At 40.5% G+C, this 26,141-nt stretch overlaps 1 protein-coding gene across 2 annotated transcripts; it reads right to left on the reverse strand.

The window, feature by feature from the left end:
• Positions 1 to 402: 402 nt before the first annotated feature.
• cdkn3 (cyclin dependent kinase inhibitor 3) lies at positions 403 to 25,930 on the reverse strand. 2 transcript variants are annotated; one of them, XM_072268700.1, is made up of 9 exons: positions 25,467 to 25,930; positions 19,561 to 19,643; positions 13,971 to 14,026; positions 11,376 to 11,453; positions 10,464 to 10,508; positions 8,746 to 8,968; positions 4,199 to 4,230; positions 3,962 to 4,065; positions 403 to 2,286 (listed from the first exon to the last, which is right to left on the reverse strand). In XM_072268700.1, the coding sequence occupies exons 1-9, from the start codon at positions 25,473 to 25,475 to the stop codon at positions 2,197 to 2,199; spliced, it is 720 nt and encodes a 239-aa protein (XP_072124801.1). In that variant the 5' UTR covers positions 25,476 to 25,930; the 3' UTR covers positions 403 to 2,196. The 2 variants fall into 2 exon arrangements, with proteins under 2 accessions (XP_072124801.1, XP_072124794.1); XM_072268693.1 differs by lacking the exon at positions 11,376 to 11,453.
• Between the last annotated feature and the right edge of the window lie 211 nt (positions 25,931 to 26,141).

Below are 26,141 nucleotides of genomic sequence, written 5' to 3' on the forward strand. Positions count from 1 at the left end.
TAGGTCAGGCAGCATCTATGAAAAAGAATAGAATCAATGTTTTTGGCTTAGACCCTTCATCAGGACTGGAAAGAAATGGGGAAGAAGCTGGAATAAGGAATTTGGGAGAGGGGAAGGAGTATAATCTAGCAAGTGATAGGTGAAGCAATGTGAAGGGTAAGGTAGGTAGGTGGGGATGGAGAAGGGGAGGTGATGTGAGAAGCTAGAAGATGGATGGAAAAGGTAAACACTGAAGAAGAGAGCAGTTGATAGGAAAAGGGTATACTCACTTCTCATCTCTTCTCCTTATCTTCCTATCACCTTCCTCTTGTGTCTCTCCTCTGTCCCTTTCTCCTATGGGCCACTCTTATCTGAAACATTGACTCCTTATTCCTTTTTGTAGATGCTGTTTGACCTGCTGAGCTCCTCCAGCCTTTATGTGTTACTCCAGAAAAGTTCAACAACACTTTGAAAGCTTTACCATATGTCAGCATTTCATTTGCTTAAGTAGGTTTTGACAGACATCCCAATTATGCTACTTTATACTTGAATATATCATTGCATCAACTTTATTGCAAATAAATTCTCATACTTTGATGTTTCATGTGTGCAGAAAGGCACTATGTAGATGCAAGTTGTTTTTACTGTGCCAGTATACAGCCTTGTCAATGAGCATGAGATCAAATTGACAAATTAAAATAGTTTGAGAGCTCAAGTTTTGTAACACCTCAAGTTTTTCTTTTAAGACAACTAAGAGCTGCATCTACAATGGGGCTGTGGGTTGCACTACTTGAATTTATTAATAATTTCATTTGGATCTCTTGTTCAAGTATCTTGAAGATGATTGTCTCCCCATGACAACAGTAGCCTGTTTTTCTTGCTTGTGTAAATATCAGATTTGGGAACTGCTGGAGTGTATCTGGTGGTACTTAGACTAAACTTTTACAAGTCACCATTTAGTCAATTGGAACATTGCCTAATCTGGGGCTTCATTCTTCCAAGGAAACATCAAGACCTCAGTGCACCAAGGAAATTTTCTGTGTGTTGCTTATTTTGGAGCTGAGAAAATTGATGGAAGATTTTAGAGATGTTTGAAATTGAATGGTTTTGGGAGAAAATTTGGTTCTGCTAGGAAGACAGCAAGTAACTGAATTTGGTGTCACAGGGAAAATGAAATCATTGGATAGAAGAATAAAACAATTTCTATGTTGCAATTTATAAATTAGAATGCAATACCTGAAATGGCAGTGGAAGTAGATTAGATTAGATTTAAAAACTTCTACAGTGAATTAGATAAATAACTGAAGGGACGATGGGATTGGATAGTCTTTAGAACTGATGCTTGGAAAAATAGAGCAAATGATCCACTGTGTTACTACAGATTGAGTCTGTTTATGGTGGAGAGAATATGTATAATCAAACTGTTATATGCTGAAAATTGAAACTTAAAATAAAACAAGCCAGATTTCCTCACTTCTGGCTGTGGTCACATGCCATGAAAAGTATTAAGGCACTTTTTAGCTAATTGAACAGTTAAATGAAATTACTATTGTAAATTATATACTCAATATCACTAAATCAGAATCTGGTTAATTGGTCAATATTGGAGCAGGAGAATTCCCTCGTGTTTCAGGTTGTATCTGGGAACCCGTGGTTGTTCATAGAAAAATGGCAGCAGCACCACCCCTTCAGTTTTTTACTCCAGTATTCCATTTCAGTTACCCAGTTTGCCTATTTTTGGACAATCCTGGGCAAAGCACTGACAATGTTAAGAAAGTGTATGTTGCTCCTAAGATCCTTCTGTTAAGATGGGGTAAAGGAAAATGCATTTTCTTAAGAGCAAATGCACTAATGTAGAAAATAGTTAAGCTACCTATACTTTGAATGTCAACATTGGTAACTTCCATTAGTTGATTGTAACTTAATTTTATTAATAATATACAAGGAGCAACTGAAGTCTCGGAGTGGCCCAGTTCATCAGTGAACTCAAAATACGCAAAGAATAACGCTCCTATTGGAACTGAATTCAACCCATTTAGTTGCTGAATACAAGTTATTCTTTGTACTAATTTATGTATTTGGATAATCAGTTTGTGTACAATAATTTCAAATCTTAAGTATTGATTGTTTAAAAGATTTGTTTTTAAATCAAAAAGTTAATATAGTATTTACAATTTTACAAATGACAATACAGTCTGAAATTTCTGCATTTAACCTTCATCTTGACACTGATCGACATGGCGAGTCTTCCTTTGTTTCCAAGTATGTTGCCAGATTATCTCGAAAATCATGCAAGTAATTATATTGCTGTCAAACAAACAAGAAACATTCATTTTACAGTTCTTTACTAAAACTAATTCCTAAATAGACAAGCTCAAATCACCTTTTACTTAACTCTTATCCCAGAATTGAATGCTATGACATTGTTTGCTGGCACCAAGCTTTCAGAAAATGAATGGTTTGTTTGTGCTGTGCATGAGTGTAGTAGCAGAGGTAGCCCTGTTCCATAGCAGTTGCCTTCTGGAACGAAGATGCTGGAGATCTGAAGGACATTTCTAAGGAATCTCCATGATGAAGTCAGATTTCACCTACAGTATATTCTCATTGTATTACATACAGTATGTTGCAGTTCAAGGATTGTGGTATTTTTAAGTGGCACACTTGTATTTTACTCCATTTTCTTGATCCCAGGGGGAATTAATAGCTCATTCGTTTCTTGGTTAGCTGGCCTTCTAACTGCGGAAATGGAGGGTAGAAGGATAGCTGAAGTTATCTAGTGGGAATGAGCAAGTGGTATATGCTGTCTTATTGACACTGAATTAAGCTGTTGCTCTCCCTATTTTGTGACAGATACACGTCTTGTATTTAGGCTTGTCCAAGGGTTACAAATTCAAAATGTGTTTTATTATGTCAATGTCTGCTGTAAAGAAAAGCTGGCAGTTGAGCAGAAGCAATATGTGGCTTAAGGAGGAAAGTAATCATGAGGGAGTTAAAAGTAAGATTTGGAGTATTGGAGCTGTGACTATAAGATCAGAGAAAGTGGGAATTGCATTGTTAAGGGTAGCTACAGTTCACTTAAAAAGGCAGAGTATGCACTGGTGTTTGAGGTTGGAAATAGATGATGTAGGCCTTTGCTCCTTCAGTTTAGCATTAAGATCATAACTCATTTTGTATTTGGTTTGCCCACATGATTTCCTCTCCTTATTTTGATCAGTTTTGAATATATTAAAAAACAATTCTCCAACTTTGAGGACACAGTTAACAACCTTGAAATTTCTTATCATGCTCCTAAATAGCCAAGTTCATGGCCTGAGTTGGTTCCCCCTTGTTCTACTGTCCAGCCAGAGTTCAGAATTCTATATGCCTCAATGTAAACACTAAACTAGCATCTTGGAGCTATTCCAAAAAACCTTAAATACCCACACTGGAATCTTCATTGCCTTCAGTAGCCAGCAAGTGCCTTGGAGTGCTGAGTAACTTTAATCTACCTTGATGCCTTGTCCTGCTTCCTAAAGACAGCAGATACCCAAGTATTAAAGTGCTTTGTTCAAGTGTAGTAATAATAATAGATACTGAAGCTAAACAGCAATTCAGTTGCCTTAAGCCTTAGAAAGGAGATGAAGGAAGACAACAGATGGGAGGTGACAGGAGAGGAAAGGGGGCACAGCTGCAGGACTCCTGCTTTCTTGTCGAAGGGAGATTAGATGAGCTTTTAGGCTAGAGCAATCTATCAAAATCTGAGCAGAGCAAAACAGTGAACAACTTTGTACAGATAATTTAGCTTCTGGTCTCTTCATTGCATTTAATTTAAAATGTGGCAGTCTTAAAAAAAACGCACAAGAATGTGACAATACAGAACTTTAGATATCTTGGAAATACAAGAATTTTCCTTCCACCTGAAGATTTTTCCAGCCGGAATCAATTAACTAGCAAAGTGGTAGCAGAAGGAAAGGGTAGTGAGAAGCTTTATAGTCCACTTTACCTTGACAGTTTGAATAGCTCTGGTTCCTCTTAGTTCACGAAGAAGGTTAATTGCTGCTTCTGGTAGCATAGTATCAGCCAGTTGAAGAAGGAGACATGCAGCAACTAAAACACAAATTTATGAAAATACACAAGGTATAATCAATCATTAAATAGAATTTCTCAGTTGGGTACACTTTGAGCTGGGGCAGGGGCTGAAAGAAAATTACAAGACACAGGAGCAGAAATTTGCACTTACTTAGACATGAGCGTCCTAGACCTCCATAACATCTGCAAAAATATATCAGAGAATTGCTTAATATGCTTGACATTTTCATGTCACAATGGTCAAAGTTTGATCAAAATATCCATATCAAAGTTCATAATTAATTTTCTTGCAGGCATAACCAGTAAATCTATAAAATAATAACTATTAACACAATCAATAAAAGGATGCACCACCTTGGGCATTCAGCCAGTGTGAGAAAGACAACAACCTGCAAATGTAAAAAAGAAAAATGAATGAATGTAAGAAATACTTAATAAGTATCCAGAATAAAGTGTTAGGGTTGAGGAAGAGGAAAACAGAAATAAGTCAAAAATACTGTGCAGCAAAGATGGCAAGAAGGACAGGCTGGTGAATATACAGGATAATTTGCTACAAAATAGAAATATAGCAAAATTGGCAACAGATACTGATCTAAATGTACTGTACTTAAATGCATGCAGCATTAGAAATAAAGTGGATGACCTTGCTGCACAGCTGCAGGTTAAAAGATATGACATTGTGGCCATCACGGAGTCATGGCTAAATGATGCTTGTGATTGGGAGCTGAATATCCAAGGATACACAGTGTATAGGAAAGATAGGAAGGTAGGTAAAGGGGGTGGCGTGGCCCTGATGGTAAGTAACGATATCAAATCAATAGAAAGAAGGGACATAGGATCAGAAGAGGTAGAATCCTTATGGGTAGAATTAAGAAATGGCAAGGGTAAAAAGACACTAATAGCAGTTATATACAGGCCTCCAAACAGCAGCCGGGATGTGGACTACAAGTTGCAGCTGGAAATAGAAAAAGCGTGTCAGAAGGAAAATATTAAGATAATTATGGGGAATTTTAATATGAAAGTGGATTGGGAAAGTCAGGAAGGTAATGGATCTCAGGAGGGGGAGTTTGTAGAATGCCTACAGGGTGGCTTTTTGGAGCAGCTTGTCCAGAAGCCCACCAGGGGACTGTTTTGGATTAGGTGCTGTGTAATGAACCTGAGGCGATTAGGGAGCTGGAGGTAAAGGAACCCCTTGGAAGTAGTGATCATAATATGACTGAGTTCAGTTTCAAATTTGAAAAGGAGAAGCTGGTATCAGGTGTATCGATATTTCAGTGGAACAGGGGAAATTACAGTGGTATGAGAGAGGAACTGGCCCAAGTCGATTGGAAAAGTAAGCTAAATGGAGGGATGGCAGAGCAGAATTGGATGAAATTCCTACAAGAAATAAGGAAAATGCAGGAAAAATATATTCCAAGAAAAAAGAAAATTATGAATGGAAAAATGGCACAAATGTGGCTAACGAGAGGTTAAGGCAAAAATAAAAGCAAAAGAAACGGCGTACAAGGAAGCAAAAATTAGTGGGAAAAATGAGGACTGGAGACTTTTAAAAACTTACAGAAGGAAACTAAGAAAGTCATTAAGGAAAGAAAAGATGAATTCTGAAAGGAAGTTGGCATTTAACGTAAAAAAGGATACTAAGAGTTTTTTAAAAAATGTGAAGAGTAAAAGAGTGACAAGGGTAGATATGGGACCGATTGAAAATGATGCCGGAGAAATTATAATGGATAACAAAGAGATGGCGGAGGAACTGAATGAGTATTTTGCATCAGTCTTCACGGTGGAAGACATGAGCAATATACGTGATAGCCAGAGGTATCAGGGAATAGAATTAGGTACAGTCAAGATTACTAGAGAGAAAGTGCTTGGGAAGCTAAATGGACTAAGAGTAGATAGTCTCCCGGTCCGGATGAGGTGCACCCAAGGGTTCTGAAGGAGGTGGCTTTGGAGATTGTGGAAGCATTGGAAATGATCTTCCAGGAATCAATAGACTCTGGCATGGTTCCGGAGGACTGGAAGGTCGCAAATGTAGTTCCGCTATTTAAGAAAGGAAGGAGGCAGTAAAAAGAAAATTACAGACCTATTAGTCTGACATCGGTAGTTGGAAAGATATTGGAGTCAATCCTCAAGGACGAGGTTATGAAATACCTCAGGTGCATGACAAGATAGGCCGAAGCCAGCATGGTTTCATGAAGGGAAGATCCTGCCTCACCAACCTATTGGAATTTTTTGAGGTAATCTTGATAAGATTGACAAGGGAGAGGCTGTGGATGTTGTGTATTTGGATTTTCAAAAGGCCTTCGATAAGGTGCTGCAAATGAGGCTGCTTAATAAGAAGAGAGCCTATGGAATTATAGGAAAGATATTGAAATGGGTGGAGCATTGGCTGATAGGCAGAAAGCAAAGGGTGGGAATAAAGGGATCCTATTCTGATTAGTTGCTGGTTACTAGTGGTGTTCCGCAGGGGTCGGTGTTGGGGCCGCTTCTTTTTACAATGTATATCGATGATTTGGATTATGGGTTAAATGGTTTTGTGGCTAAGTTTGCGGATAACACCAAGATAGGTAGAGGAGCAGGAAATGTTGAAGAAAGGGAAAGGTTGCAGAGAGACTTAGTCAGTTTAGGAGAGTGGGCAAAGAAATGGCAGATGAGATACAAGGTTGACAAATGTACAGTTGTACATTTTGGAAGAAGAAATAATCAGGCAGATTATTATTTAGATGGGGAGAAAATTCAAAAATCGGAAGTGCAAAGGGACTTGGGGGTCCTCGTCCAGAATACCCTAAAGATTAACCACCAAATTGGATCAGTGGTAAGGAAAGTGAATGCTATGTTGGCATTCATTTCAAGAGGAATAGTGTATAAGAGTAAGGAGGTGTTGATGAGTCTCCATGGGGCATTAGTGAGACCTCATTTGGAATACTGTGTGCAGTTTTGGGCCCCCTATCTTAGAAAGGATGTACTGATGTTGGAGAGAGTTCAGAGAAGATTTACGAGGATGGTTCCTGGAATGCAGGGGCTAACATATGAGGAGCGTTTGTCGGCTCTTGGACTGTATTCATTAGAGTATAGAAGAATGAGAGGGGGTCTCATAGAAACATTTCAAATGTTGAAAGGGTTGGACAGAGTAGATGTGGAAAGGTTGTTTCCCTTGGTGGGTGAGTCCAGGACAAGAGGCCATAGTCTTAGAATTGGAGGGTACCCAGTTAAAACAGAGATAAGGAGAAATTTTTTTAGCCAGAGGGTCGTGGATTTGTGGAATTCGTTGCCACATACAGCTGTGGAGGCTCGATCATTGGGGGTGTTTAAGGAGGAGATTGACAGGTATCTAATTAGTCAGGGTATCAAGGGATATGGGGAAATTGGAACTAGATGGGTGAATAGCTCATGGGGGAGCTGCGGAGCAGACTCGATGGGCCGAATGGCCTACTTCTGCTCCTTGTGATCTTGTGAATATGAGATGAAGAATCCTTGAAAGTGAGTCCATAGGTTGTAGGAACAGTTCAGTGATGGGGCAAGTGAAGTTATCCCCTCTGGTTCAAGAGCCTGATGGTTGAGGGGTAATTGTTCTCAGCAATAACACTGGGAAGATTCACTTATTCAAGAGCCTTTAGGGAACAATTGAGGTCTGTGTTCTAACATCATAGAAGTGGGAGATGATTGGGGTGGGGAAAGTGTTTCAATTAAATCCTCATTTCACCATTGATCTTGTGATCCCTTAAATTGCTCAAACTGCCCACACCCCAAACTCAAGTTTCCTTCCAATTCTCTTTCCTCCTTCAAAGGACTCCTCAGAGTCCTTTGCTTGGCAGCTTTAAGATATCTTGGGTGGAATTTATGCAAAATGCTATAGGATGTGTTGCTACATTAAAGCTGCTATACAATGCAATCGCTATTTCATAGCACTATGCATTTTCAGCTGAAGGAATTTCCCATAATAGTATAACTGTTTGGAAATTATAACTGGAAGCCCCTAGTTTCCTTGGCTGTGCAAGTCTAGGGAAAGCACTCTCAGGTCCCAAAAAACTCGTGAGACTGAGATGGCTCTCCTGCCCCAAACCTGGTTCTTGTAATTTGCTACTCTGTTACACGTTACTGCTGCAAAATAACAGACAGTACATTGCATACGATTGAAAGAATTCTATTTATGAATCTTAACTGAAAGGTTAGTAAAGAATAACAAAGGGCCCATTTTAATTAAGCAGTCAAATGTGCACAAGTTGGAGCTCATTTTGAACTTCTGTCACTTGCGCTGGTCAGCATGAAAGCACACACCATCTTCCAAATGTTGCTCGCAATCCACCTTGAACAAACAGGTCTCCCACCAGGTCGTATCCTACGACTGTTTCTCCTGTGTCTTCTCTCGTCATCTCCCACCGAACAAAATAAAAACCCCCAAGACCAACCTTAGAGCCATCACCAGATAAACCTCCCCTCAGTTCTACCATCCTAATTGGATGGCTCACATTCCTCATCATCAACAATAACCCAAACAGGCTGAAAGCAGAACAGACTGCTCTTACAGAACTGCTAAATGACATGCATGAACAGTAAAGATGTGAATCGGGGCATTATATAACCTTGCTGGAAATTAAATGGCCGTGATAGTTGTCACTATAGAGTTTTTGATCCTTAATAATGTAAAGAACTATATACATTTTACAATGCAAGTTTGCAAGAGACTGAAATACCACTTACTGGATAAGGGTTGTCTTGCTGTTTTCCAAGCAGATTCTCAACTCTTCCAGAATTTTCCAACAGCTCACAATATCAGGAACACTTCCATCAGGTAAAGGATGGTGATGCACCGTGAATCCTTCCTGCTGGTATGATTCTAACAAGCTTGGAACCCTGTACTTCACCATTTCTCCCTTGGTGCAGAACACAAATACATCTTGTATATTGTAGCTCTTGAGGTCCTCTGTCAATAGTTGAAGATGGATATTATGAATTATGCCACATCTAATATTAACTCACAAAACAAAAGCTCATGGGGAAAGGAGTGTATACATGATTAAATGGCTAACAAAAAGCAAGATAAGAAACTAATATTTTTTATTGTTGGCTAGATGTGAATGAGTTCAATGCTGAAGTCCTTTTACAAATGACTTGAATGAAAGCACTAATGATTTGGTCAATAGAAAATATAAAGAGAACCAATATGAAGCTGCAAAGAGATGTAGGTAGATTACATGTTTGGGCAAAGATCTAGAAAATGTGGGGGGTGGCAGATGGGAAGGGGGAAGAAATATCAGATTTATCCTATGTATCTAAATGTTGACAAATTTAAGAATAAAATGCAGATAATTTGGTCTCTGTGTACAAGGAAGGTTGTTAACACATTTGAAGCAGTTCCATGAAAGTTTGAAAATCTGGAACAAAGGGCATTTATTAAAAAGATAAGCATAACCTATTTAAGCCAGATGTGTTTTTCCTCCCTTCTCAGGGCCAGCTTCAAAAGGATGGTAGAAGCAGAAGTGAAGTATTTTTAAGCCAGAGGTAGATTGGGCTAGTCGTTAGTACAGTATAATGCTTTGGAGTGCCAGTGATTTGGTTCAGTTCCCTCTGATGTCTAAGGAATTTGTGTATTTCCCCTGTAACCGTGTGCATTTCCTCTAGGTTCCCCAGTTCCCTTGCACATTCCAAAGAAGGACAGGTTAGGGCTAGTAATTATGGGCATGCTAATTGGCATCAGAGGCAAGGCAACAAATGCAGGCTGCCTCTGGCACATGCTTGCATTGTTGGTTGTTGCATCTGTATGTTTCGATGAATGTGACAAATAAAGCTAACCTTTAAAGATTGATACAAGCGGGTGAAAAGTTACTGTAGGTAGACAGGAATGTAGAGCTCAGGTTACAATTACATAAGCCACAACAGAGGCTTGAGTGATTGAAGTCCTAATTCCTATGGTTATATGCACTAATACATCTCTAAAGTGTTTATGCGCATAACAAGACTTGAACAACTGTACAGTTTGCAGAATTTGTCTAAAAAAGCTAATACATACATTTGTAATTGTTTCTACAAGTTAGATTTCTTGTTTTACCTTTTACTGTTGGTTGGGAAAGGAGAGGAAAGCAATCCAAGTAACCTATATTACTGCCATTATGGCAAAGCCAATTTGCCCTTTCAGCACTGACAAATTACTACTCAAAAAAAAAGATACAGAATATAATTGGCTATTACAGATAGTGAAAGAAGTAAATAAGAAAACAATATTTTTCAGCTCTGTTTCTTGACACATGGCAGATGATGCAGCTTCTGATTACAAAAAATGGCCCTAGAGACACTTTTCTATGATTGATACTCCCCACCCCATATATTAAAAAATATGAAATATTGACATTGTACAGTACAATCCTGAAATGTCTATATTGAAATTCAAGTCTAGAGAGTTTAAATAGAATATCCATTACCTAGATCTTTCTGAAGGTTCCTCCTTACATCTTTAAATTTACAACCTGTTTAAATAAAACAGTATTTATCAATGATTTGGTTGACAATGTAAGTGGCATGGTTAGCAAGTTTGCAGATGACGCCAAAATTAGTGATATAGTGGACAGTGAAGAAGGTTGGATCAGATGACTACAAGATCTGGATCAACTGGGAAATAATTTAATTTGGGGAAACTGATGTGATACTTTTCGGGAGGTTAGACCACAGCACAACACACACAATGAGCGATAGGGCCCTAGGGAGGAGTGTATCATAAGGAAATCTTTGGGTGCAAGTATATAGTTCCCTGAAAATGGGAACACAGATACGCAGGGTAATGAGGAGAGCATATGGAATGCTTCCTTTCATCAGCTGAAACACTGAGTATAAGAATTGGGACTTTTAAGTTACAACCGTACAAGTCAATGGTGAGACCATACTTTGAGTATTGCACGGAGTTCTGGCCACCACACTAGAAAAGATGACATCACCATCTGGTATGGTGGAGTCAGGGGGAGTAGCAGGCAACTGCACAAGATAGCAAGCTCAGAAGGTGGCACAGGAGGTTATGGAGACAGGAACAGAAAGAACATTTAAGCAACACCCAGACAGGTACTTGAATGAGCAGGACAGACAAATGTGGAATTAATGCAATTAAGTGGGATTAGAATAGATAGGCATAATGAGATGGGCACAATTTCAGCATAGATGGGGCAGGATCGAGGCACCACTTCAACAATGTAGAACTCTATAATTGAGCATTCATAATCCAAGATTGTTGAATGCTGCATGTTTAGCAGTATAGCAAGTTTTTAAAACTCATTAACAGCAAGTTTTCAGTTAAATATTTGCATAGTTGGATAGGTAAGCAGATAGCAACATGTCTGAGGTACCTTGAAGGCAAAAGTGTCCTTTGTGAAATACCTTAGGGTAGGGATTAAAAGCCAAAAGAAGCTGTAAGATCTGGAAATCTCAAAAACCAAATGGTGGAAATATTCGGTGAGTCAGACAGTAGTGGAGGGAGGAACAGTTAATATTTCAGATCAACAGTCCACTAGTGTAAATTGGCATCTCCCTAGATCGAGGGGTGTAGATGGGGTGGAGTTTGTTAGGTGTGTTCAGGAAGGTTTCCTGATACAATATGTAAATAAGTCTACAAGAGGAGAGGCTGTACTTGATCTGCTATTGGGAAATGAACCTGGTCACGTGTCAGGTCTCTCAGTGGGAAAGCATTTTGGAGATGGTGATCATAATTCTATCTCCTTTATATTAGCATTAGAGAGGGATAGGAACAGACAAGCTTGGAAAGCGTTTAATTGGAGTAAGGGGAAATATGAGGCTATCAGGCAGGAACTTGGAAGCATAAATTGGATAAGATGCTCTCAGGGAAATGTATGGCAGAAATGTGGCAAATGCTCAGGGGATACTTGTGTGGAGTTCTGCACTGGTACGTTCCAATGAGATAGGGAAAGAGTGGTAGGGTACAGAAACTGTGGTGCACAAAGGCTGTTGTAATCTAGTCAGGAAGAAAAGCTTACGAATGGTACAAAAAACTAGGTAATGATAGAGATCTAGAAGATTATAAGGTGAGCAAGAAGGAGCTTAAGAATGAAATTAGGAGACCCAGAAGGGGCCTTAAGAAGGCCTTGGCGAGCAAGATTAAGGAAAACTCCAAGGCATTCTACAAGTATGTGAAGAGCAAGAGGATAAGACACAAGAGAATAGGTCCAATCAAGTGTGACAGTGGAAAAGTATGTATGGAACCGAAGGAGATAGGAGGGATACTTAATGAATACTTTGCTTCAGTATTAATTACGGAAAAGGATCTTGGTGATTGTAGGGATGACACAGCGGACTAAAAAGCTTGAGCATACAGACATTAAGAAAGAGGATGTGCTGGAGCTTTTGGAAAGCATCAGGTTGGATAAGTCACCGGGACCAGACGAGATATACCCCAGGCTACTGTGAGAGGTGAGGGAGGAGGTTGCTGAGCCTCTGGCAATGATCTTTGCATCATCAATGGAGACAGGAATGGTTCCAGAGAATTGGAGGGTTGCAAATATTGTTCCCTTATTCAAGAAAGGAGTAGAGATAGCCCAGGAAATTATAGACGAGTGAGTCTTACTTCAGTGGTTGTTAAGTTGATGGAGAAGGTCCCGAGAGGCAGGATTTATGAACATTTGGAGAGGCATATGATTAGGAATAGTCAGCATGGCTTTGTCAAAGGCAGATTGTGCCTTACGAGCCTGATTGAATTTCTTGAGGATGTGACTAATCACATTGATGAAGGTAGAGCAGTAGATGTAGTCTATATGGATTTCAGCAAGGCATTTGATAAGGTACCCCATGCCAGGCTTATTGAGAAAGTAAGATGGCATGGGATCCAAGGGGACATTGCTTTGTGGATCCAGAACTGGCTTGCCCACAGAAGGCAAAGAGTGGTTGTAGGCGGGTCATATTCTGCATGGAGGTTGGTGACCAGTGGTGTGCCTCAGGGATCTGTTCTGGGACCCTTACTTTTCGTGATTTTTATAAATGAGCTGGAAGAAGAAGTGGAGGGATGGGTTAGTAAATTTGCTGATGACACAAAGATTGGGGGTGTTGTGAATAGTGTGGAGAGCTGTCAGAGATTACAGCGGGACATCGATAGGATGCAAAACTGGGCTGAGAAGTGGCAGATGGAATTCAACTCAGAAAAGTGTGAAGTGGTTCATTTTGGTAGGTCAAATATGCTGGCAGAATATAGTATTAATGGTAAGACTCTTGGCAGTGTGGAGGATCAGAGGGATCTTGGGGTCTGTGTCCATAGGATGCTCAAAGCAGCTGCGCAGGTTGACTCTGTGGTTAAGAAGGCATATGGTGCATTGGCCTTCATCAATTGTGGGATTGAGTTTAAGAGCCGAGAGGTAATGTTACAGCTATATAGGACCCTGGTCAGACCCCACTTGGAGTACTGTGCTCAGTTCTGGTCACCTCACTACAGGAAGGATGTGGAAACTATAGAAAGGGTGCAGAGGAGATTTTCAAGGATGTTGCCTGGATTGGGGAGCATGTCTTATGAAAACAGGTTGAGTGAACTTGGCCTTTTCTCCTTGGAGCGACAGACGATGAGAGATGACCTGAGAGAGGTGTATAAGATGATGAGAGGCATTGATCGTGTGGATAGTCAGAGGCTTTTCCCCAGGGCTGAAATGGCTAACATGAGAAGGCACACTTTTAAGGTGCTTGGAAGAAGGTACAGAGGAGATGTCAGGGGTAAGTTTTTTTTTAAAAAAGCAGAGAGAGGTAAGTGCGTGGTGGCCGCAGATACAATAGGGTCTTTTAAGAGATTCTTGGATAGGTACATGGAGCTTTGAAAAATAGAGGGCTATAGGTAACCCTAGGTAATTTCTAAAGTAAATACATGTTTGGCACAGCATTGTGGGCTGAAGGGCCTGTATTGTGCTGTAGATTTTCTATATTTTATGAGAAGAAAATTAGTGGCTTACCTGGTAGTGCACAGATTCCAAGGGACTGTTGGTAGTTCAGCATAGTTAAATCCAACCTATTAAATTTATAACAAAGAAATTCTATCTTTATTTCAGAAAGTTAATTGTCCAATAAAATTTGCACTTGCAAAATTAATCCTATACTTCTAATAGTCATTAGACAACAGTAGATCATTGTCAAACAAGGCATCAGCGTCGACAAATACTTTCATCTGCTTATGAAGACTGGACAGATAATTAGATTTTTAGTTATTGTCACCAGTGTCTACATTCTGGCCTCATTATTAGTAGTTACTTTGATTACACAGACTGTCTCAGGATAGTAGCATTTATGGGTTGTTATAGCCAGGGATGGGAGTGGGGGTAAGCTCCCACTCTCTATTAAATGCACCCAATCGTGTGCGTGTCTCAAATAACCTCTCACAACCAAGTCCAGTTCCTGGCCTTCACGTGTGGCTTAGCTATTAAGCTCAGCGGAATCATTTCTGCTGACAGGAGGAGGGGCAAGGGCATGTTACTGGCACCTTATAAACAGTCGCTCCAGGTGGATGGGCTCGTAAGCTGTGGTTGGCGGCTCAACCAGAAGGAGGAAAGCTCTGATTGGCTGCTTTGAGGCTATACCCATTCAACGGGAAGGCTTTGGCACTGAAGAAACATAGAAAATCTACAGCACAATACAGGCCCTTCGGCCCATAAAGTTGTGCCGAACATGTCCCTACCTTAGAAATTACTAGGCTTACCCATAGCCCTTTTTTCCCCTAAGCTCCATGTACCTATCCAAAAGTCTCTTAAAAGACCCTATCGTATCCGCCTCCACCACCGTTGCCGGCAGCCCATTCCACACACTCACCACTCTGAGTAAAAAACTTACCCCTGACATCTCCTCTGTACCTACTCCCCAGCACCTTAAACCTGTGTCCTCTTGTGGCAACCATTTCAGCCCTGGGAAAAAGCCTCTGACTATCCACATGATCAATGCCTCATCATCATCTTATACACCTCTATCAGGTCACCTCTCATCCTCCGTTGCTCCAAGGAGAAAAGGCCGAGTTCACTCAACCTATTCTCATAAGGCATGCTCCCCAATCCAGGCAACATCCTTGTAAATCTCCTCTTCACCCTTTCTATGGCTTCCACATCCTTCCTGTAGTGAGATGAGCAGAAATGAGCACAGTACTCCAAGTGGGGTCTGACCAGGGTCCTATATAGCTACAACATTTTCTCTCAGCTCCTAAATTTAATTCCACGATTGATGAAGGTCAATACACGTACGCCTTTTTAACCACAGAGTCAACCTGTGCAGCTGCTTTGAGCATCCTATGGACTCGGACCCCAAGATCCCTTTGATCCTCCACACTGCCAAGAGTCTTACCATTAATACTACATTCTGCCGTCATATTTGACCTATCAAAATGAACCACTTCACACTTTTCTGGGTTGAATTCCATCTGCCACTTCTCAGCCCAGTTTTGCATCCTATCGATGTCCCGCTGTAACCTCTGACAGCTCTCCACACTATCCACAACACCCCCAACCTTTGTGTCATCAGCAAACTTACTAACCCATCCCTCCACTTCCTCATCCAGGTCATTTATAAAAATCACGAAGAGTAAGGGTCCCAGAACAGGTCCCTGAGGCACACCACTGGTGACCAACCTCCATGCAGAATATGACCCATCTACAGCCACTCTTTGCCTTCTGTGAGCAAGCCAGTTCTGGATCCAGAGGAAAACTCCAGAGCCACAGTCCCTAAGGCAGTCCCATGTTGCGTTCAACACTGACTGGCAACTTCTGCAACAGCGCTGCAGCTGGACTGAATTAATCTCTGTTATTCCTTTGGATTCATCAGCTGTGTGGGGAGGGGTAACCTGCTACATATGGCAGCAGCTTGCTGTCCATATTGTGCTGCCCTGGCTCGTGTATAATGTAGACAACTGGGACTCAGCGATCCATAGTCAACCCTGACCAATGGAGGGCTCAATTAGCTTTGGCAGCATATCCTGCAAATGACTCGCCAACTTTCTGAAAGCTGAGCAATTCATACTTAAATGAAATTAAGCCAAATTGAAGTAATTTTTTTCTTCAAGTCTGTAGTTAACAGCTGGAATAATAAATAGTTTAAAGAACAGCTTTTTCTTATTGACAATAAAAGTGTACCACATTGATTATTTTAGTGGTCTGAAAAGTTTCTGATTGGACAGTTCTTTTAGTAATAAATGAATATCAAGTAGAGTTTGGGTGTCTTCTTAAAACACACGTGTTTTCCAGCAGCCTTAAGCAACTAAATGATTCTCAAAATGCAGTTTATTCCCTTCTGTTGCCACCTTGGTGTGGCATGGTGTATCTACTGCTTTGTAGCTCCAGCAGCTAGGAGTGCAATCATGTCCTCGGATGCTGCCGGTGTGGTTTGCACATTCTCCCTGTCATTGTGTGCGTTGCTAGGCCAATTGATTTCTGTAAGTCAGCTCTACGGTGCAGAGGGAGTAACTGATGGGAAGGTGAAGAGATTACATGCTTAACGGTCAGGTGGACCCAGTGGGCTGAAAAACTCATTTCTGCACTGACTATCCTTCCAGCTGACTTATTTGTGTGGTTTATCGTCAAGCCCCTAAAAACTGAACTTATCCAAATGAACATTATCCTTCCCTTTAGAGAGAGATATCTGGCTGGACCAGGTAAAAGGCATCCGTTAGTCTTGCGAGACCATGGATCTGCGCCTGGAAAGTCTTCACTCTCCAGCGTGCAGGCCTGGGCAAGGTTGTATGGAAGACCAGCAGTTGCCCATGCTGCAAGTCTCCCCTCTCCATGACACCAATGTTGTCCAAGGGAAGGGCATTAGGACCCATACAGCTTGGCACCAGTGTTGTCGCAGAGCAATGTGTGATTGAGTGCCTCGCTCAAGGACACAACATGTTCCCTTGGCTGGGGCTCGAACTCACGACCTTCAGGTAGCTAGTCCAATGCCTTAACCATTTGGCCACGTGCCCACACAGGACCACCTCATGTTATAAATATATGCAATTAATGTCCTTCTAACCCAGTGTGAATGTTTAGTAGGAACAGTTGAAATGAGACAATGAATCAGTGCTGTTCAAGATCATTCTGGGTTAGAGTGGATGTTGCATCTCGCTCAGTTTGCAAATCGCTCCCTTTCTTTTTTAAAAACCTAGCAAGTTCAACTGAATCCTGAAGCTTTATCAAGTTTAATTTAAAAACAATGATTCAATATAAATAATATGTAAATCATCTTTGTGGAAAGAAGAAAAACTGCAGATGCTGGAAATCCAAGAAAAAAGAACAGAAAGTTACAATTATTTGGCCCAAAACATCAGTTATTAATTTTCCTCTTGACCTGCAGAGTTCCTCCAGCATTTTGTGTGTGTTAAATTCCAAAAATACTCATCAAGTCCAGGCACGTATGTGGAAAAGACAGAGCTAACAATTCAAGTTAAATACCCTTTGTCAGGAATGGTCTGCAAACTGAAATATTAAATATTTTTCTGGAAAATAGTTGCAGAAAATGTCAAGCAGCTTGACCACAGAGGGTCAAGGGAGACGGTGAGAAATAGAGATGGGTATCATGAGAGTTAGATTAGAGGCATAATAAACCTGTAATAGAAAGTTTGAGAGCCCTGTACAACGTTCCCTATTTCTGCATAAATGTGACCTAAAATGTGATCACATCTTCATGTGTTCTAAAACTAGATAAAGAGAACCTAATTAAATACATTTATTCATTTATTTATTGAGAAAAGTGATTCAATATTACATGCATTTGTTGGAAAAAGAATGTGAACCCCCGAGTAATGCCTTCTAGAAAAGCTATTTGGAGTCAGGTGTTCCAATCGATGAGATGAGATTAGAGGCATGGGTTGTGGAGATGCCCTGCCCTATAAAAAAGACACACAAAGTCAGGTTACTGACAGAGCATGCTCTTCTCAAGAGAGATCTCTGTGCACTATGCATAGATCAAAATAACTTTCAATGGACCTTAGAAGAATTGTAAAGATGCATGAAGCTGGAAGTCTACAAAAACATTTTGAAAGACCTGAGTGGTCGTCCGGTCACAGTGATAGAAATAGTCTACAAATAGAGGAAACACAGTATTGTTGCTACTCTCCCTAGGAGTGAGCATCTTGCAAAGATCACACCAAGAGCACAGCGTACAATGCTGAAGGAGGTGAAAAAGAACACAAGTGTAACAGCAGAAGACATGCAGAAATATCTAAAAATTGCTAAATTCTCTGTTCACGTGTCCACTACAAGAACTGAGGTGAAAAGCACTAAGGTACAGTTGAAGAGCCATCTTATGACACGTGGCCAAGTGGTTAAGGCACTTGACTAGCGATCTGAAGGTTGTGAGTTCAAGCCCCAGCTGAGGCAGCATGTTGTGTCCTTGAGCAAGGCACTTAACCACACAGTGCTCTACGACGACACTGGTACCAAGCTGTATCGGCCCTTGCCCTTCCCTTGGACAACATCGGTGTCGTGGAGAGGGGAGACGTGCAGCATGGGCAACTGCCGGTCTTCCACACAACCTTGCCCAGGCCTGCGCCCTGGAGAGTGAAGACTTTCCAGCTGCAGATCCATGGTCGCACAAGACTAACGGATGCCTTTTTTATGACAATTAAGTGCATGGCACCTTATTGGCCAAAAGCAAAAAGGGATGATAAATACATACAAGATAATAATTAAACTGTCTTAAAACTGAAAGGATGGGCAACATATTATAGCAAGGACAAAAAGGATACAATGAAAATTCATCAGTATGTTATAGATCATGAAAAATTACTAAATAGTATGTCAATGGAACAGAAATAGACTGAGGAGATGTAATAGAGGTTAACAAAATTATTAAAATTTTGAATAGTTAAATAGTTAATATCAGAGTCAGGCAAATTAGTTACTAAGGCACGAATTCGAGATATTCTTTAGCAATTGAAGGGAGAAGAAAAATACTACACCACACGGTTTTAGATCAGGATGTGCATCATCATAATTAAATCTTCAAGTAGAGTATGTCTTTATTTAAAAAGAATTGGACATGTCTGAAATGATACGCAATGACATTAAAAAATGATTTAAATGAGTAGGACTGAAAGACAATTGAATGCAGCACAAATTACCAGCTGGTTAGGGCAAGCGTTTCATTTTTGTCAAATGTTTACTAATTATTTGTAGAAACTGGTGATGGAAGATACAAACATCTGCCACACTGGATTTCAGGATCACATATAACAAGTCAGACAGTTTTAAACACTTTCTTACTGTTACAGAGTGCATCACAACCAAATATTTGTTTCCATATTGCAAACTCCCTTCTTAACTAAAAAGTTTTAAAAATGTAAAAAAACTGAGAAATTGGTGAAAATATCATTACATTTGTAAAAACTGTACTTTATCTTATTCCTCTTACGTGTTGCATGAATATTTTAACATAGAGGATTTAAGATTGAGCAATAAATCTCGCAGAAACAAGTTCTGTTGCAAGTTTCTCAAATGACAGTAATGTTTTGCCTGCTGAGCCAAGTGTTTGTGTGTCTCTGTACATGTGCAGCACATCACCACTGTATCTGCTGGAGACGCTCACCAAGATACTTGGAGTGGCAAGTGGTGCTCTTCTTCAAATTCCTCATCTGAAGAATCAAATTCACTTGCCCTTGTTATTGGAGTCTTTTAAAAAAAAACAAAGAATTATAAACAATTTTATAGAAGTCAGCTGCAAGTGTACTCAGAATAAGAGAAACAAACATGAAACATTCCTACTTTAGTCACCAATACTAATGAACACTGTTAGATTAAACTAAGATCTCATGCATCAATATAATCAAGTATGTGCTAAATGTTGAAAATTGTTAAAAACATTTCATTTTTATATTAATTTATGAATGCAGAAATCTTCCAAATTTTATTTTCTATTTTAACTAAATCTATAATTTTAGATCAGATGTTACCGGCAAGTGTTCCAGACAAGTCTCCAGGCGGTGTCATATGTCCAGTCAAATGCAAAAAGTTCTAAATGTACTTAATCTACGAGGGCATTGTTTCGTCAAGATGGCTCCTTCTGGATTCCCAGTAGTGATGCTCAATCTTGTTAATGTACCCAGCATTTAAACATAGGATATGGATGCAGAGTGATTAAGGGTAGAAATGAAAATGCGAGCTCCTTATTCATTTATTTACTCAGATACAGTGCAGAATAGGCCGTTCGGGTCCTTCGAGCTATGCCACCTAACAACCCTGATTTAATCCAAGCCTCATCACAGGACAATCTACAATGACCAATTAACCTATGAACCTCCAAGTCTTTGCACTGTGGGAGGAAACCACAGCACCCAGAGGAAACACATGTGGTCACAAGGAGAATGTACAAACTCATTACAGCCAATGGCTGGAATTGAAGTTGGGTCGCCTGTACTGTAAAGTGTTCAGTTAACCACTATGCTACCGTGCCACCTAACTTACATTTTAAAAGTAATTTAAACATTTTCATTGTTCTTAGGATTATTTATTTTTGGAATGATTATTTTTGCTTAAAAATTACTTATTTTACTTTTAATGGTTTTACAACATTCCCAAGTGTCAGGACTTGACAGCTGATAATTGGGAGTAGGGCTTTAACAACTTTAATGCGTTCAGGGATTTTTGTCGGAAGGTCTTCTCAACTGTGTCATTGGAATCCAGCATTTGAGCTTTCAGCTTCCCATTCAGGGAAATATGGGTGACCAGGGCCAATGGTTTTGGCTGGCACACTCAGGGTCAGAAAGTAGAGTCCCATTGGCTATTATGCACTCGTGAAGAGAGATCACCATAATGGTGTGTAACAGACAACAGGTCCTATTGTGCTGACTCACTCATTGAAATATCCTGGTTTGCTCACATTTCCATTTTCTTTCCTATATTGTACAGCAGAGAAACAAGCCTTTTGGCCACCTCATCCATGCCAATCAAGTTATGTACCCGAGCTATCCCTCAACCATTTCGATCTATGTATCTGTATCCTTTAAATTTTACAATTCTATTCAACTCTACAACTTCCTCTGGCAGCTTGTTCACTATACCCATTATGTGGGGAAAAAGTTTTTTTTTAAGTAAAACATAAACATGTCATGTTAAACCTTCAAACTCTAAAAGGAAGGAGAATATATACTTTGATACTTTATACTTTATTGTCACCAAACAATTGGTACTAGAACGTACAATCAACACAGCAATATTTGATTCTGCGCTTCCCACTCCCTGGATTACAAATATTAAATATTAAAAATATTAAAATATTATGTGTATATATTCTCCTTCCTTTTGAGTTTGAAGATTCAGCATGACATCTAAACTTTGACAAATTTGTACAGATGTGCAGTGCAGGGTATATTGACTGGCTGCGTCACTGCCTGGCATGGAAACACCAATGCCCTTGAATGGAAAGCCCTACATAAAACAGTGGATACAGCCCAGACCATTACGAGTAAAGCCCTTCCCACTATTGAGCATATCTACATGAATTACTGTTGCTGGAAAGAAGCATCCATCATCAGAGACCCCCAAACACTGAGGTCATGTTTCTTCTTGGTGCTATCCTCAAGGTAGTGGTACAGGAGCCGCAGGTTCAGGGACAGTTATTACCCCTCAGTCATCAGGCTCTCAAAACAAAAGGGGATAACTTCGCTCAACATCACTTGCCCCATCACTGAAATGTTCCTACAACCTATGGACTCATTTTCAAAGACTCATCTCATGTTCTTGACATTTATTAATTATTATTTTTTCTGTTTTGCATTTGCACAATGTGTCATCTTTCGCACACTGGTTGAACACCGAGGTTGGTGCAGTGTTTCATTGATTCTGTTATGGTTATTATTCTACAGAGTTTAGTATGCCTGCAAGAAAATAAATCTCAGGGCTGTATATAGTGACTTGTGTACTTTGATAATAAATTTACTTTGAACTTTGACAAGGTCACCCCTCAGTCATCTACACTGCAAGGGAAGCCCCACTATTCCCAGCCTCTCCTCACAACTCCGTCCCCTGTGGATCTTTTCCTGCACCTTTTCCACCCTTCCCCAGCTGGACAACTAGATCAGCACACAAGGTGTGGTCTTACTGATGACTTGTACAATTGGAATCCCAAATCCTGCACTCAGTGCTTTGATTGATATATGTAAGCATGTCAAATACCTTCACCACTCTGTCGACCCATGGCTCCACTTTCAGGAAACTATGCATGTGTTTACATCCCTTGGTCTCCATTCTCCAACACTCTCTGGGGCCCTACCATTTACTGGTGCAAGTCCTACCTGGTTTAATTTACCAGAACACATTCAACTCTTCCAGAGTAGAAATAGTTCCCAGTGTAATATCCCACTGTCCTCTAAACCACTGCAAGATCCCACTGTCCACTAAACCACCGATTAGTAATCGTGCCCACTATATTCTCATTGAAATTGTCATTAGAAACATTTCAAATCATAGTCAGTTATTTCAACTAGGCTTGCTTGAAGAAAATCCTGCCCAATTACCATCACTTGTAACACCAGAGGTCCCAACTCACTAGACCACTATTGTTCCAAGATAGGGAATACTTACTGTTCCATGCCCAGACAGCATTTCAGTAAATTGGGTCACTTAGCTGTCCTTCTTCCCGCATAAAGGCAGAGGCTAAAGAGCAAAGCTCCAGAGATTAGAACAATGTCGGTCACAGGATGCTTCAAGTCATTGGACTGGGCTATGTTCAAGGACTCGTTTATGGACAACCATGAATACACCAAGGTTGCCAAGGACTCCATTAAAACAGCTGTAGATGAGTGTGTCCCCAGCCAGAAACCCTGGATGAACCATGAGATCCACAATCTGCTGAGGGTCAGATCAGAGGCATTCAAATCTGGTGACCAAGAAAGTTTCAAGAGGTCCAAGTATGATCTCTGGAAAACCATCTCACAGGCAAAGTGGTAATCCTGGACCAAACTTGAATCAACAAAGAATTCTCGACAGTCGTGCCAGGGCTCAAATATGATCACCTCTTAAAAAGTGAAATCAAGCCACATGGACAACAATAGGGCTTTGCTTCCAGATGAGCTCAATGCCTTCTAAGCCAAAACATGGAAACTGTCATGAACTCCCAGAGCCCCCGCTGATCCTGTGATTTCAGTCTGTGAGGATGACGTGTGAGCTGCCCTCAGGAGGGTGAACCCACGAAAAGCATCTGGCCCAGATGAGGTACCTGGCCAAGTACTAAAAACATGTGCTGATCAACTGCCTGGAGTGTTCACGGAGACCGTTAATCTCTCTATCAGCAGTCTGAGGTATCCACCAGTTTCAAGCAGGCTTCAATCATACTGGTGGCCAAGAAAATGTTAACTTGTCCCAATGACTATCGTCTAGTAGCACTTACATTCACAGAGATGAAGTGATTTGAGGGGTTGGTATTGAAACACACCAACTCCTGCCTGAGAAGCAACTTGGATTGACCCCAATTTGCCTACCAGAGCAACAGGTCTACAGCAGATACCATCTCATTTTGGCTCTTCACTCAACCCTGGAATATCTGGACAGCAATTATACAGCTATTATGCATCCAGATGCCCTTTATTCAATATCACCAACTCAAAGCTAATCAATAGGCTTCAAGCCCTTGGCCTCAATAGCACCTTGTGTGATTGGATCCTTGGTTTCCTCACTTGCAGACCCCAGACAGTTTAAATTGGCAACACCTCTTCCATGATTTCCAACAAACAGGTGCACCACAAAGCTGTGTGTTTAGCCCCCTGCTCTACTTGCTTTACTCTTACGCTGTGTGGCTAAGGACAGCTCCAATACCATATTCAAGTTTGCTGGTGACACCACTGTCATAGGCCAAATCAAAGTGGTGATGAATCATGATATAGGAGGAAGATTGAAAATCTCGCTGGGTGGTGCTCTAACAACAACCTCTGACTCAATGGCAGCAAGACCAAGGAGCCTGAGCCTGATTATGGAATTCAGGAGGAGGAAACCAGAGGTCCATGAGCCAGTCATCAAAGGATCAGAAAATTTAAATTTCTTGATGTTATTATTTCAGAGGACGTGTCCTGGGCCCAGCATACAAGTGCAATTATTAAAAAAGCACGGCAGCGTCTCTACTTCCTTAGGAGCTTGCTGAAATTTGGCATGACATCTAAACTTTAACAAGCTCCTACAGATGTATGGTGGAGAGTACGTTGACCAGCAATATCACAGCCTGGTATGGAAACACCAATGCCCTTGAACAGAAAATCCTACAAATAGTAGTGGATATGGCTCCACCCCACCATGAGCACACCTGCATGAATCATTATTGCAGGAAAGCAGCATCCATGATCAGAGACCCTACCACCCAGCTCAGGCTCTCTTCTCACTGCTGCCATCAGGAAGTCCAGGTACTTCAGGACTCGCCCCACAACCTATAGACTCACGTTCAATTACTCTTCATCCTGTGTTCTTGATATTTATTATTCCTTGTTTTGTATTTGCACAGTTTGTTGTCTTTTGTGGTTCTATTATTGATTTATTGAGAATGCCCACAAGAAAATGAATCTCAAGGTTGTATATGGTGACATCTGTACTTTGATAATAAATTTACTTTGAACAACGGAGGACCCGTCACCAATCCCTACAGCACACCACTAGCCAGAGCCCTCCAAATTGAAAAGACACCCTCCGATTCCTTCCTCCAAGTGAGCACAACAATAAACGCATTTGTCTAGCATCAAAGAAGAATTTTAACAAAAATAAAATGTTGCACGATAGGAGCAAAATGCCAAAGTATTGTAGGATGAACATGGATATCTCACTTCTTTATTGCTTTCATTTATTTTATTCAGATTATCTTCAAGCTGTAGACTCTCTCATTTTAGTTTCTCCCAAAGTAAATAATAACAATTCAAGGCGACGGTGGTATGTATTACTGTTTTACCTACCTACACTTGCAAGTGTTTACACAAATTACACCACCTTTTAATCGACAGTGAAAAAGAACTACTGAGCAAATCCACGGCATCATAAAAATACTGATCACACTGCCAGCCAGGCACACGACTAACTTCACAATCTCCGACTCATAACCAGCTACAGAAATAATAAAGAAATTAAAATAAGGAAAGTACCCTCGATATTGCAATTACTTAAATGTAATCCAACCGATTCCGAAAGCTTCTAATTACCATTGCAAAAGCTAAAATAGGCTTTGAACTTTTAAAAGGTTAGTGTTGTCAAGTCATAGTCATACTTTATAAATCCCGGGGCAAATGACGGGCATTTTCGGGTCCCACCACCTTGTCGCTTTCCCTCACACTGTAGCATATTAAATTGTATCGGATACCAATATTGCTTAAAATTGTTTCTAATCTGGTGGGTTAATGACACGTCTGGATGAAAGTGAAATATGGTGTCAGAGGCATTCCACGCCTCTGTTCGGTGGCTACAATATTTTTCTATCCTTTCCTTACTTTTAATAAGTAAAAAGTTTTCAGGAACTGAACTCACCAGGTTCATCACACCACGGAGACACCAAGTGCTTCGCGTTTCTGAGATTTCACTCTTTCGTCGCTGCAGGTGTCTTCTTCTGCCGCCTTGTTAAACCCGACTATGCTGCTGTTATCATTCTCATCTCTACTCCTTGTAGTCTCTCATCAGCTGATTTCTCTCTTCGATTTTCTTCACCTTTTTTCCTGCTACCCTCTTTTCGGTCACATCCAATCTCTCTAACTTCCTGGTTATTTCCCCGCACCCTCACTCTCCTACTAATTCTGTTGTCCTATATGTATCTCCTATTTTATACCAGCTCTTTTGCTAACAAATTTAACTCCTGTCCACACCTGTCAACTATACTCATACTCCTTTTTTTTCTTCTGCACTATTATCTATTCTTTCTCTGCCATCAGTTCTGTAATGCACCCCTCACATGTCACCTGCTCTCTTTCTAAACTCGCACTATTCTCCCTCTGCCTCTATTCCGCATCACATTTAAGCCGCCTATATATACGTTTGATTTCAAAAAAATCTATTTTGGTGCGATAGCCAATCACTTGGTCAGGGGTGGTCCTATCTTACCAATTCTGATTGGTTATTGCGGCCAAGTGGTTTATTATGCGTTTTTCGATTGGTTAACTTTTGGATGTAGTAACACCCTAAATCCGCGGGAGTTGATTGGTTACGTTT

This window comes from Mobula birostris, chromosome 1 (genome assembly GCF_030028105.1).
Source record: "Mobula birostris isolate sMobBir1 chromosome 1, sMobBir1.hap1, whole genome shotgun sequence".
Taxonomy (NCBI): Eukaryota; Metazoa; Chordata; class Chondrichthyes; order Myliobatiformes; family Myliobatidae; genus Mobula; species Mobula birostris.